Here is a 14,706-nt window from a genome sequence, read left to right on the forward strand (position 1 = left end):
AGATTTAAGAAATAATTTGTATCTTTATAGTCAGATATCATCAATAAAAAGTTATTTAGGTTGCCACAATGGCTCATGATTGTAATCCCCGCACTTGGGAAGGCTGAGGTGAGAGGATTGCATGAGATCAGGAGTTCGAGACCAACCTGGGTAGCATAGTGAGACCCTGTCTCTACAAAAAGAACAAAATTAAAACTTTGCCAGTATGGTAGTACACACTGTAGTCCCAGCTATTTGGGAGGCTGAGGTGAGAGAATCACTTGAACCCAGGAAGTTGAGGTTACAGTGAGCTATGATTGCACTACTGCACCCATCCTAGATGACAGTGAGAATGTGTCTCTTAAACAATAACAACAACAATTAAGATATTTAAAAAGTGATTAATTTTGCTGGTTATTGCATGCATCCTGAGTTATACTCGCTTTGGCCTTGCTTCCTAGGACAGCCCCTAGCTCATAGAGGAGAAAATTGATGTCAGTATGTATCCCTGGGTATGTGAGGAGTGTTCCTCATCCATTGTGTTATTTGCTCCCTAACTATTTTGTCTTTTAAAGATTTTTTTTTTGTTTACATGTATTTTTTTCTGTTGTTATTATCTTTCAGTAATTCCTTCCCCCCCTTTACTTAGATTTGTAATTTTTATTTTATTTTTATTTTTTAAATTTATTTATTTATTATAAAGATGTGGGGTACAATTAAGGGTTAGGTATATAAACACCAATCATGCAGGTACCCTTGTTGATGAGGTATGCCCCTCCCTTCCCTAGCAGTTTCCCTCAACTGCCAGTCCCACCTCCCGCTCCCCTGACAGTTTTCCACTACTGCCAATCGTTTTCTTACAGCATTATAATTGTTCAAGGTCACCTTATGAGTGAGAACATATGGAGCTCAGTTCTTTGTTTCTGTGCTAAATCACTGAGTATAATCGACTCCAAATCCACCCAAGTTGCTGCAAAGTCCATATATTTGTCCTTCTTTATGGCTGCATAATATTCCATTGTGTATGTGTACCACATTTTTTTTTATCCAGTCCAGCTTCAGTGGGTAACAGGGTTGGTTCCATGTGAAGGGTGCAGGAAGTGACCAGAGAGGCGGCTCCCAAAATGGCGCCGACACACCAGCCAACAAAGGCCCTCGGTCTAGCCTCTGCCAGCACAATTCCCCCCGCGCCAATTTCAAACCTCCCCATGCGCATCAATTTCAAACTTCCCCTGCGCCCCAATTTCAAACCTGCAAGCCTCCAATCAGTACCCAGTTTTGTTATGCGTCCAATAGGACCATAACACGGCATTGGCCCCACCCTACTCCCATGCAGCTCCTCCAATAGGAGCATAGCACGGCCCCTTCCGGCCCCTGTCGGGCTGATAAATACAGCCCTCTCCCCGTAACTGTCTCCCTCTCTGTCTCTGTTTCTTTCTCTCTCGGTCTCTGTTTCTCTCTCTCTCGGTTTCTCTTTCTCTCTCTGTCGCTCTCTCCCTCTCTGCAGTTCTCTCCCCGCTTCTCTCCCACTTCCTCTCTCTCTCTCCACAGACCCTTTCTCTTTTTCCTTGTAACCACCGCTTTAATAAATCTCTTGGTCCTGGCCTGGTGTGGAGTCATTATTGGCGCCGAACTTCTTTCACCATGTTTTTGCTATTGTGAATAGAGCTGCAACAAACATACATGTGCAGGTGTCTTTTTTGTAGAAATATTTGAGTTCCTCTGGGTGTATTCCCAATTGAGGAACTGCTGGGTCATATGGAAGGTCAATTTCTAGTTCTTTAATAAATCGCCACACTGTCTTCCAAAGAGGTTGTATTAGTCTGCATTTCCACCAGGAGTGTAGAAGTATTCCTTTTTCTCCACATCCTCGCCAGCATCTGTTGTTTTTGTTTTGTTAATGATGGCCTTCTTACTGAGGTTAGGTGGTATCTCAATGTGGTTTTGATTTGCATTTCTCTGATGATGAGTGAGGCTGAGCACTTTTTCATGTATCTGTTGGCTGCCCATATATCTTCTTTTGAGAAGTGTCTATTCATGTCTTTTCCCACTTTTTAAAGGGGCTGTTTGTTTTTTTCCTTTCAGTGCGTTTGAGTTCCTTGTAGATCCTAGATGTTAGGCCTTTGTCAGATATACAGTTGGCAAATATTTTTTTCCCATTCTGTGGGCAGATATGTCTCCCTGCTCTCTTGATGGTTTCTTTTGCTTTGCAGAAGCTTGTTAATTTCATGAGGTCCCACTTGTCTATCTTATTTCTTTAGGTATTGGCCTTTACGGTTCTGGATAGGAATTTGTTGCCAGTTCCAATTTCCATAAGGGTGTCTCCTGAGCTTTCTAAGATTCTTATAGTTCGAGATTTTGCGTTTAGGTCTTTGATCCATTTAGAGTTAATTTTTGTGTATGGTGATAGGTAGGGGTCCTGTTTCATTCTTCTGCATGTGGTCAGCCAGTTTTCCCACCACCGTTTACTGAATAGGTTCTCTTCTCCTCAGTGGTTGGTGTTTTTTTTTTTGTTTGTTTGTTTGTTTACACATAATTTTATTATTATTTTTGCTGTTGTTGTTATCTTTCAGTAATTCCTTCCCTCCCCTTTTTGCTTAGATTTGTCATTTTTAACTTCACTTTATTTTCTGTTACCATGTTTTCACCCTTGGTCTGTCATTTGCAACTATGACTCTTTGTAACTTTTATACTCTCTAAATCATTCATTTTTCTTTCTGTATGTTCCACCACATCCTAAAACTATAGAGAATTACTATGCCAGACATTTCCGTTTCATTATTCAGTAAAATTTTCTTACTAAGGACATATTATCTTTGACAGATATTTTTCATCTCAATTTGAATTGACAAATTTTTATGAGCACTTGCTCTTTGACAGGCACTGTACCAGTTGTTCTGGCTATTGAAGTGCATATATCAGTGATTATATTTACAATTTAAAGCTCAGCTCACCTCTGCCAGTTTTTAGTTTGACAATAAAATCAGCCAAATGAGCTGCAACTGTAAATTTTGGACATAGTTGGATCCATTTATTGCTAACTGAAGGAACAGGAATAGGTTCTAATTAAAAAAGCAGATGTTTAATAAGTGGTCAGCACTTTTAACTTTTTTAAAAAAAAATTTTTAAAAACCATCTGTTTTCATAACTTAAATTTGAATTCAAATATATTTAAAAGCAGATTCTTACTAGTTGGTTGATTAGTTAACAGGTAGAAAGTCCTTGGGATTATTGTGGCAGTGGTATTTGCCTGTTTGGGGTGTAGCTTAGTTTACTTTATAGTTTTCCTGTCTTTCATCTATTGTTATTAAATAGCAAAACACATTCAGTCACAATATACAACTGGTAATTTTGGGAGTACTATTTTATTTGAGGACTTTAGTATACATCAGCTGTCTTTGATCCTAGCTATGAATGATTCCAAATGGACCTAAAGCATTTTTTAATCATTTATTTAAAAAGAAAAATAACAATATTTCTTTCACAATAATTCAGTTTAGAGCATTCATATTAATTACAAACTTCAGAAGAACAGTGTAATTTTGATTTTATTTTTCGTTTTCAAAATCTCTAAGAGATTTGAAACCCTTAGACGGTATTAATAAATTAATTTCTTCTGAACTTTATCTCTGATATATGGTGAAAAGAAGTCTTTTTCTCTTTCCTGAAATGGAAACTGATGAGAAGAGGTCTTCTTCTCTTTCCTGAAATGGAAACTGAGGTTCACACTATGTAATGTGATTTTCTATAATAGCACCTACCAGAAATTTATGCTGAGCTTCATGTCTTTAGTTACTAAATGAGTGGGAGTGTCTCTTTCTTGAACTTTTAAGACCAAGTCCTTTCATAAAAGAACAAGAGAAAAACTAAAGTCATTTCCAGAGTTTCTTGCCTTTGGGTTAGTGTTCACAAAGGAGAAAATTGAAGCCTAAGGGAATATTTTAGAGAGAGAGATGGGTGTATGAAAATAGTTTTGCAGTAAATTGACTTTCTAAAAGTTTATTGATGGAGTTTGAGGGCCCTTCTGGCTGTGATAATAAAATCAGCAGGTTTGTTTTTCAAAGTTGAAATAGAAAGCCATTCATCACCCTATACTTAACTGAAGTGTGTTTTTAGGTTAAAGCCGGCAAGAGAATTGTAGGTTTTAATCTAAAGTGAATCGTACAATCTGTGTTTATAGAAGTATGTACTGTTACAGATACTCACATATGTGTTCATACGGTGTGCACACATGCAAGTCACAACTACTGTTTTGTTATTAGGCTTGGCAGGCAACATTCCAGCTGCATAACTGAATTTTCCTGCTAATAGATACCTTTATCTGTGCTTTAAAAACAGTTCTTCTACTTTAAAAAGTAAAAAATAAAAAAAAAAACAAAGCAGTTCTTCTACTTTGTTACAGAAATGTTTAAATATTTTCAAAATGCATTTTTTTGTCATTTAAGTCAAAATTAGCTTTTTCTTAATTACTTGGCAACAGGACTGTAAGTAACCCTAATGATGGTGCTCTGTTTCTTCAAGCATGTGTGTCCAGGGGCCAGGGAGGATGTGGAGGTGGGTCTCCAGTTGTGAGTAAAATGCAAGTAAAAGAGGATGAAGTAGTTGAGAGGGGAAAATGAGATGACAAGTAGTCATAAGACATGAAAGAGTGGACAAATCAATAACCCTCTTGATTCCATCTGGAGCCAAACCATTAAGGTGGTTTAGGCAGTTAGGAACTTACAGGTTTACACTGGGAGAAAAGAATTGTGAGAACCATGCCAGTTCAGCTCCTGGTAAATGTTGTTTCTGTTACGTTAATATCTTATACTTCACTCGAGTTTCATGTTAGTCTGCAGATGATGATAATTGGAAATGCGCCGAGTTTGGTTTTGCTCATATCTTAGTCACACTTACATCTTCACACTGAGCACAGTGCCATGTGTGTAACAGATGCTCAGGACCTGGTGACGAGTGATTGCCCTCTTCCCTGTGGCAGTGAAAAGGGGAAAGCTCGTGACTGTATAGTGAGACCCAAGGCCCAGAAAATGAGGATCACACATTATTAGCCTCAGTAAAAATAACAATATCTTGCCGGGTTCGGTCCCTCAGCCTGTAATCCCACGCCTTTGGGAGGCTGAGGTGAGTGGATTGCCTGAGCCTGCGGGTTCGAGCCCCGCCTGGGCAGCGAGACCTCATCTCTACAATAAATCAAAAATCAGCCGGGCATGGTATCGCACTCCTGTCATTCCGGCTACTCGGAAGGCTGAGGTGGAAGGATCACCAGAGTCCAGTGGGTTGAGGCTGCGGTGGCCGGGAGCGGCCACTGCACTCCAATCTGGGCGACGGAGTGAAACTCCAACTCAAAAAAAAAAAACCAAAAAAAACACCACAATGTCTTAAATGATAATCTCACTCTGTAAGGAAGTTTATCTTTCAGAGCTTTCTGAGAGAACAATTTATCTTTTATTAGTTTAAAGTACACATGTACCTAGCACACGGTTCCAACGGGAATGTGAGTGGCAGATGGGGAGCTGTCGCTGGGGGCAGATGTAGTTCACAGATGCTGGGCATGTCCTTCCTGGTGCCTGGGCTCTTCTCTGCTCCCCAGCCTACTCTGCCTTTACACATGGAGTCACTTTCATGGTAGCCACTGCTGCTGCTGCTGTGTTTCAGGACTGGGAGAGGTGAGAATTATGGCTCTGACCTCTCTACCTTTGGGACATGGCTTGGGCAAGCTCTTCTGCTATAGGTGGTGTGGCTAGATGATTCAGTTTCTTGAGGGTAGGACATGGGTTTTATTTGCCTCGGTGTTGCCTACATTCTTGTACTTAACAAGTGCTTATAGATGAAAATTATCTTGAAAATTTGGTTTCTATAGTTTTGTGTCTTTTAAAACTAATGTGTTTGTTTCAGTGAATTTAAAGATAATCATTAAGATGAAGGGTTAGGCCTTTTTGGAAGAGGTGAAATGGGTAATCAAATACTGAATTAGCCTGTTTGAGATTCCTTAAAGCATCTTAATTATAGTGATTCTCAACTAGATGAAATTTAGGAGATGCTTGTAAAGAAAACTAAATGTGGTGAACTCCTATAATATGTCAAAAACTCCTGGTTGAAATCACAAGTTAAGCAAGGTTTAACTACTGACATGGTGTAATTTGATCCATCTTTGCTGATAAATTAATCTTCAGTACAGATACAAATGACAGTGAAATTGCTTGGCGTACTTTTATTATAAGGTGATCATTCAGATGATCCAGGATATGCTTACAACAATTTTTAAACAGCATCAAGATGAAAAGACAAAATAAAAATTTAAGTACTTGGCCCCATTAGAATACATCTTTATACTCCATCTGTGGTGCTCTCTTTATTGGTAATGTCCTTGGGAGATGGAAATGTACTTGGGAGATCCCAGTGTGAAGTGGGCTCATGACAGAAGGAAGGTGACATGGTGGGGCTTGTAGGGGGACTGCAGGTGGTTTTGACGATGGTGATAACTACTCCTCCTTTTCCTGTTCAGCTCCCTTGTGAAAGATGCTTCTCCTGTTCCTCTGATTGATGTGACAAACCTTCCTACTCCTCGAAAATTTCTTGATGCCTCTCAGTATTCTGCTGCTGGAAGCTCAAGTGGTAAGTATTTTATTCTTCAGCCACTAGTATGCCCTGTTCCTGGGCAAAGACCTGGCAGAGTCTTTGTGGCTGGCCTGGACGGACTGAGGTAGGTGCCTTGGAGCCTGTGATGAGCCCTTTGTGACCCTCAGAGCATAGCAGGTATACAGTGATTGATTGGTCTTGCTGAATTAGCAGGGCTGAAAACTGACCTGCCTGCTGAATCCAGTTGTAGATGTGTTTGACTGTTGGATAGATAGATGGGTGTATGTATGTATGTATGTATGTATGTGTGTATGTGTGTATTTATTCTCCAGAAAAACAGTACTGGTCAAATTGAGCTTGAATGCTTCAAGTTGAATTTGGATGCTTTTTTGTTTGTGTGTTTTTTTGAATCAGGGTCTCATCTTTTGATGAGACTGGAGTGCAGTGGTATGATCATGGCCCACCACAGCTTTGGCCTCTTGGACTCAGACGGTCCTTCTGCCTCAGCCTCCCACGTGACTGGAACTTCAGGTGTGTACCACCACACCTGGCTAATTTTTTGTAGAGATGAGGTCTCATTGTGTTGCCTAGGCTGGTTTAAACTCCTAGGCTCAAGCAATCCTCCCAGCGAAAGTGATGGTATTACAGGCATGAGCCCCTGCGCCTGGCTTTGGATGCTTTTTGATAGAGAGCTATAATCTCTTTTTGCTATAATCTCTGTGATGCCTATTAGCTTTTACTCAGTTGTTTTACATTCTGTGTCTGGTCCTAGAGAGCTTTTAAGTCTGTGACCTCTGTCCTGTGTCCTCATTCCATTGCATCTTTCAGTTTCCACTCCCAAATGTGCCCACATTCATGTGTGTACACACAGTCAGACACATAGCACTCTGAGGAAGTGTTCACAAACACATCGCTTCTTCTTTGGGGCTCCCTAATATCTTGTTGAATAAGACCAAGGAGATCAATTTGGGGCTGTATTTAAGGTTGGGGTGGGAGAGAGTGTTTTTGAGTTTGGGTGCAAAGCTTTAGGGGAGTCTTGTGAGTGGCTCCGATTTGCCCCTAGGGAGTTCAGCTCAGCTGGACTCAGAGCTTCAGGGCCTCTGCAGTTTCTCTGCCCCTACGGCCTTGGGTCAGGTAGAAGAGGCCCAGGTGCTTCTGTGAGACCCTCACGGACCCTTCTGTGGCAGCTCCTTCTCAGTGCCTTTTACAGAACTCGTAATGTTTGTTTCCGTTGTCTTTTCAGATAGAAGTTATTTCTGGTATGGGGCGGGATTGGCAGTAGTGGGAGACTGCCAGGGTATGGGGGGTATACCTCACCAACAAGGGTACTTGCATAATGAACATTTGTATACCTAACCCTGAATTGTACCCCACATCTTTAAAATAAAATTTTTAAAAAAAAATAAGTTATTTCTTAGCGTTTCTATCAGTTCTGTAGTTCCGTAGAGCCTGCAATAACAAAAAAGTAGAAAAATAATTTGGATTCAGTACGTACATTTTGTGTAACTCTTGAAAGTTTCTTTTGAGATTAACATTATATTGTTGCGGGAGCATAGTTTATTACCTTTAAAATGTCATTTAAAAATTATTTTAGAATTATTTAGGTTTGGAATTTTGAAGTTTATTTTAATATGAGAAAGTACAGAACTTTTCATAGATTTAAAATTCTACACACTTAGTTTTATTATGGTGCTATGTAAAGGTTTGTACTCAAGCTTCTTCCTAGAGTTAGAAAAGGGTTTTGGTTTCTCTCTCTCTCTTTCTCTTTCTCTCTCTCTCTTTTTGAGTCAGGGTCTCACTCTGTCACCCAGGCTTAAGGGCAGTGGAACAATCATGGCTCACTGCAGCCTCTACCTCCCAGGCTCTGGCAGTTCTTTCACTTTAGCCTCCTGAGTAACTGGGACTACAGGCACCACCATGCTCGGCTAACTTTTTGATTTTTGTAGAGAGGAGGTCTTGTTATGCTGCCCAGGCTGGTCTGCAACTCCTAGGGTTGACCAGTCCTCCTGCCTCAGTGCAAGGATGTCAGGCGTGAGTCATTGCGCCTGGCCTGTTGCTCCCGCTTTCTGGTGTAGTATTACTTTGAGTCTTGGCACTGCTCTGAGCTGTTACAGAGTGTGGAATTTTGAAACAGAAAATATATTTATACTTTTGGTTTGTATTTTATCTCTGCCTTTTTGGAAATTACCAATTATTATGTCTTTACATTTTTATGATGTGAATCATCACTACTTAGCTTGCTTATATTAATTTATATAGATGTTCTTGAGTCAATGGCCAAGTGAAATAAAAGTTTTAATTATTTAGGAAGAGGGGATAGGGCAGGCTTTACAAATGAAAAGTGTGTATAAATATGAAATAAGCTGAAAAATGCCAATTATGGCAAATTTCAGTAAAAACTAATTTTGCTTCATCTATTATTTTTAATAAGACAAGTCACATTATTAAAGGGATTGACTTCATCTGTCAGGACCTGAGTTTGCATTTACCCTTAGTGGAGTTCTTTGTGACACTTTGACTTTGACTTTGACATTAATGTGAATGACTCTTGAAGAGCTGCATGGTAGTTAGTGGAGCTGGGAACATTATTGAGACTGCTTGCGGAGATATGTACAACCTTTATTTTTATTTCACTTTTTGAGTTGGAGTCTACTCTCTCACCCATGTTGGAGTGCAATGGCACAATCACGGCACCGTAGCCTCAACCTGCTGCACTCAGGCAATCTTTTCACCTCTGTTTTCTAAATAACTGGAACCACAGGTATGCACCACCACACCCAGCGAATTGTTTTGATGTACTGTAGAGATGAGGTCTTGACAAGTTGCCCAGGCTAGTCTTGAACCCCTGGACTTAAGCAGTCCTCTTGCCTCCGCCTCCCAAAGTGCTGGGATGACAGGTGTGAGCCACTGTACTTGGCTAAACCTTTCTTTAAAATAGGTTCATTTCCTTGACTGTTTTGAAGACTGTTGATCTGGTGATTTTCCTGTGGGCGACCGAAAAAGAAGGTAATTAAACTATTATTAATTGCAATCAATACTAGCAGAGGTTAGGATGTGTTTACTGCCTATTTTATGTGAAGCAGTTTTACATTAATTAACTCTTTTAGTCCTTCAGTCATCTTATGAGATAAATACTACAGTTAGCCTCATTTTGCAGATGAGAAAACTGAGGTATAGGAAGATTAATAATTGGTTTAAGTTTACGCAGCTGATAAGTAGCTGTGATTTCAACTCATGAGCTGGGTTCCAAAATAGGCTTTTTAAACTGGTTCATTCTGCTGAAAACAAGCTGGGTATCCTGCATGTATTGATTTTCTACTCATGCAGACTTAGTGGCTTAAACAGCATACATTTATTATCTTACGATTTTGTGGGTCAGAAGTCTGATATTGAATCCATTGGACTAAAATCAAGCTGCAGGCAGGGCTGTGTTCCTTTCTAGAGGCTCTGGGGGAGTCTGTTTCCCTGCCTTTTCCAGTTCTCTGAGGCCACCATCTTCCCTGGCTCATGGCCTCTTCTTGGCCCCAAACCAGCAGGATGGGTCACTCCTTCTCACATTGCATCTTTCTGACCCACTCTCTGGCACCTTTCTCTTTTTAAGAATTCATGATGCTAAACTGATTCTACTTAGGCAATTCAGGCTCCTCTCCCCATCTCAAGGCTCTGCACAGTCTCCCTACCACGTAAGCTGACATAGTCACAGGTTCTTGGGATTGAGACACAGATATCTCTGGGAAGCATTCTTCTGCTCACCACACTCTGCACTGCCTGTGTTCTGACTTAATTTATCTTTAGGAGCCAACTGGAAAAAATCTGATTTTCTTCAAAGTATGTAGTGAAGTCTTTAAAGTCATTGCAGTTCTAGTCTTTAGGACTATATTGCTCTGGATCACATTATTAAAGGGGATTGTATAAATGAGGAAGATGTAAGCTATTTAGACACCTGCACAAAATGTTACTAAATATGTATAAAAGTAGGGGGCTGATATAATATATTATAATAAAGGACAGAAATTTTGTCTTATTTTTAATAATGAACTATAAATCCTAAGAGTCTATTTGTGATGCGCTCTGCAAGTCCACCTAGAAAGTAATAGCCATTTTCAGCAGGGAGTTTACCATAGGCTCTTAAAGCTCCCCTCTCATTTTGTGAAACAGTGGGATTGAGCTTGTAATCCATTAGAATTGACACTTTTATAGAGGATACTCCAATAGGTAATCCCAGGATGGAATGGATCCCTCATTATGGTGCAGTTAATTAAGGTTGGAGGTGGTTTCTTTCTTAATAATCTTACAGGTTGTTATCAATTAAATGAGAATTTTGATTGCTTGTGAATGAGTTTTTCAGATGTCCTATTTAGACACGGTGTTGTGGGTGACTTTTCTGGGAGAGATTTTTTTTTTTGAATATAGTTTGTAACTGATAACTTGCAAAATACATTATGTCATTTAACTGATGAAACAGTCCTATGAGGTAGTTAGGGCAGGTACTATTGTAATTACTATTACAGTTATTGTTTCATCCTTTATATTTAAGTGTTATCACATATTAAAAGTATTATAATAGTTATATAGAATTATATGTGTATGCTTCATCTAATTTAAAAATAAAGCATTTCCTCAACTTTACAAAATGCAAAGTTGAAGAATAGATTGACAAAAGCAAATAGCCCATTAATAGAAAAATGTTTACATCCAGTTAGCTTTTCTATATATGAATGAGAAAAAGAAATGGCATAATAAAGAACTGAGCAAATAATGGAAAATTTGGCCAGGCTCAGCCTGTAATCCCAGCACTTTGGAAGGCCAAGGCAAGTGGTTTGCCTGAGCCCGTGGGTTTGAGACCAGTTCGGGCAACTTGACGAGACCTCGTCTCTACAATAAATAAAAAATTAGCTGGGCATGGAAGTGCGCGCTTGTAGTTCTGACTACTTGGAAGACTGAGGCAGAAGAATTGCCAGAGCTCAGCAGGTTGACACTGAGGTGACTGTGAGTGTGCCACTGCACTCCAGCCTGGGTGTCAACGTGAGACTCCAACTCAAAAAAAAAAAAAAAAAGGAAAATTCACAGAAGAGTCCATGTACATGGAAAGATGGACCCTTATCTGATGGAGGTTAAGTATCCAGAATATAGAAAGAACCCCTATATATCAATAAAACAAGCTAACAGAATAATAGGTGAAAATGTGAATAGTTTGTGTAGGGGAAACCCGTGCCAATACATATGTGAACAGCTGCTTACACTTGAGTTAGTCAGATGTTATTTTAGAAATAATTTTGCAGGGTAGAGCCAGAATCCAGGAAGGTGGAGTGAGTGGTCTAGGTTCAACCAAATGGCAACTGTTGTAGCCTGGCCTCCTGCTGCTCCCACTCTGAATAGTAAGGGGTGTATCCTGTGAACCTTTCTCTTATTCTCATCAGTCACAGCATTTTGTAATGTACAGAGAAACTAATGTCTAATTCAGAGAAGTGTAAGGAAAAGCCAGTAATTGTGGTAAATGCTGGTTTAGGCTTTTGGGCTCTCAGTGTGTCTTTTCATTTGGCAAGTTGCCTTCAGAGCATTTAGACTGAGCAATTGCTCCCAGGGTACACAGGCAGTTTTCATTTGTGGCTTCTTTATTCGTTTTATTCATGCTCTTGCTGGAATTACTGTGAATATGACTGTAATGAATCTGGACTATTTACTTTTTGGTGCAAGCATAGGTTACACAATAAAAACCTAAAGGGAATGCAAATTAAATTATTATTTTTTGCTGCCATTTTTTGATGTGCTTTTTATTTCATAAAGTCTTGTTCTGAGACTTAGTATATATCTTAAGAATTTGGAGTGTGATATGTAAAAAAATTATCACTACATGGGTTGAGAGCTATGTATCCGAACGTAAGAGGAGAAGAAAATTCTCCTCTTAGAATTCATATGAATAGTGTGAATTCACTTAGAATAGTGAAGGTCTGATTCTTTTTTTTACTTCTGTCTTTAGGTTAGGACCTCCCTTGGCATTTTAAATCAACTGTTCTTAAAATATTCTTGTATTTCCTCCTGTTAAATAATCTTTGTTGATTTCTATGATTAATCATAAGTATAGCTGAAGATTATATACAAGGGAGACAAAATAGAATAATAGAATTAATAGTGCAGATATTTCCAAATGTAAAAATGAAGCAAGATCAGAGTTCATTGTTTAATTCTTTAAAATATTATATATGTATTATAAAATAAGAATATTACATTTATATTTAAGAGATCAATTTGTTTGTCACCCCATGCACTTCCCACTAGATGAACACATCTTAATATTTTTCTGTATTTGTTTCAGATTCTTTTTTTTGATGAAATGTTACAAGTATCCCTTATGAGTGCATGAATCCTTCCTCAATTCCTTTTTTCTCTCTTCTACCCCAGAGTTGTTATTATTTTGAAATTGTTCTGTATCTTCTTTCTGCATGTTTTCATACCTTTACTACATATATATATGTATATGTGGTACAGTTGTAAATATATGTATTTTATGTACTTATGTGTGCTGACATTTATATATAAATAATGTGGTTATATATTGTTTATGTACTTATATATTCAAAATGTATCATTTTGAATATTTTAAAGCTCAAGTAAACCATATAATACTATATGGATCATTCTACTATGGGGCTGTTTTTACTTAACATTATATTTTAAAAATTTTCTCATGTGATAGTATATCGCTAGTTGTTAATTTTAACTACTATATAGTATTTCATTACATAATTACAGTTTAACCATTTCCCTATAGATATATAAGTTGTTTCCAGTTTTTCTTTATTTTTTTGGTTGGTTGTTTTGAGTCAGCATCTCACTCTGTTGCCCAGGCTGGAGTGCAGTGGCATGCTCACAGCTACTGTAGCCTTGACCTGCTGAGCTCATGTAGTCCTTCTGCCTCAGCCTTCCAAGTAGCTGAAAATACAGTGTGCACTACCATGCCTCTATAACTTTTGATCTATTGTAGAGATGAGGTCTTGCCAAGTTGCCCGGACTGGTCTCAAACCCCTGGGCTCAGGCAACCCTCTCAACCTCTGCCTCCCACAGTGTTGGAATTATAGGCATGAGCCACTGTACCCATCCTCCAGTTTTTTATTATTGTGAATCTTACACTAGTGGATATTCTTGTACATATTTCTGTGGGATACTTTTTCCAACCACTGATTTCTTGGGAGTGGGTTGTGGAAAGATCAGAGATAGGAAACTCTTCAGCCTTTGGGGCAGTCATTTGTATCTTGAGGAGTCACTAGGCATGTCATCCTTAGCTATGTGCAGCAACTTCATTTTACCCAGCTGTGCTGTTAAATACTGTTATTTTCCATATGTGCCATGATGCCCCAAAGGTGAGGAATCCCTACACTTGGGATGCATGTGTATGCATGTACATTGATGTGGTACATTTGCTTTTTAAAATGATTCGCCAAGCAGTGCATGAGCTTTTGATTTATTTGCCCTTTATATTAGTTTTGTTAGGCTTTGATTTTTGCACATTTATTTATTTATTTATGTTTATTTTTTATTTTTTTACTTTTGAGTTGGAGTCTCACTCGGTTGCCCAGACTGGGGTGCAGTGGCTGTTCCCAGCCACCGCAGCCTCGCCTGCTGGGCTCCGGCGATCCTTCCGCCCAGCCTTCTGAGTAGCTGGAATTACAGGCATGTGCTACCATGCTCGACTGATTTTTTGATTTATTGTAGAGATGAGGTCTCGCTGCCCAGGCGGGTCTCGAACCCGCAGGCTCATGCAATCCACTCACCTCAGCCTCCCAAAGGCGTGGGATTACAGGCTGAGTCACCGAGCCTGGTTATTTATTTTTTTAAAGTTTATTTTAGTTTGCATTTTTCTGATTTCTAATGGTGTTGAGCACCTCTGGTCTCTAGTTGTGTTGACTTATGTGGGCCACTTAAGTCTCTTTTGTAAATTGTTTGTTACTTGCCTAGTTTTTTATTATGCCATCTCTTTTCTCCATTAATCTGTAAGGAAATTAAGTGAATGGTAATCCTTTTTTCCGTAAATGGGTTGCTTATGAATATCTTCTAGTTATATTTGTCTGTTTTTATTGTTATACACGTGTTTTAGATTTTATTTTGATGTAGCTATATTTTCCTGTGTGATTTGTATTTCTTCTGCTT

The 14,706-nt window shown here is 39.0% G+C and overlaps 1 protein-coding gene across 1 annotated transcript in view; it reads left to right on the plus strand.

The window, feature by feature from the left end:
• The window catches only part of LOC103257154 (exocyst complex component 4), a 235,348-nt gene that overhangs the window by 64,115 nt on the left and 156,527 nt on the right, over window positions 1-14,706 (plus strand). Inside the window, exon 5 of the mRNA XM_008054880.2 lies at window positions 6,485-6,594. Within this exon, the coding sequence (XP_008053071.1) occupies window positions 6,485-6,594 (110 nt within the window). The remainder of the gene's footprint in view (window positions 1-6,484; window positions 6,595-14,706) is intronic.

The sequence above is a fragment of the Carlito syrichta genome, unplaced genomic scaffold (genome assembly GCF_000164805.1).
Source record: "Carlito syrichta isolate Samal-C Ts95f unplaced genomic scaffold, Tarsius_syrichta-2.0.1 Scaffold301568, whole genome shotgun sequence".
Taxonomy (NCBI): domain Eukaryota; kingdom Metazoa; phylum Chordata; class Mammalia; order Primates; family Tarsiidae; genus Carlito; species Carlito syrichta.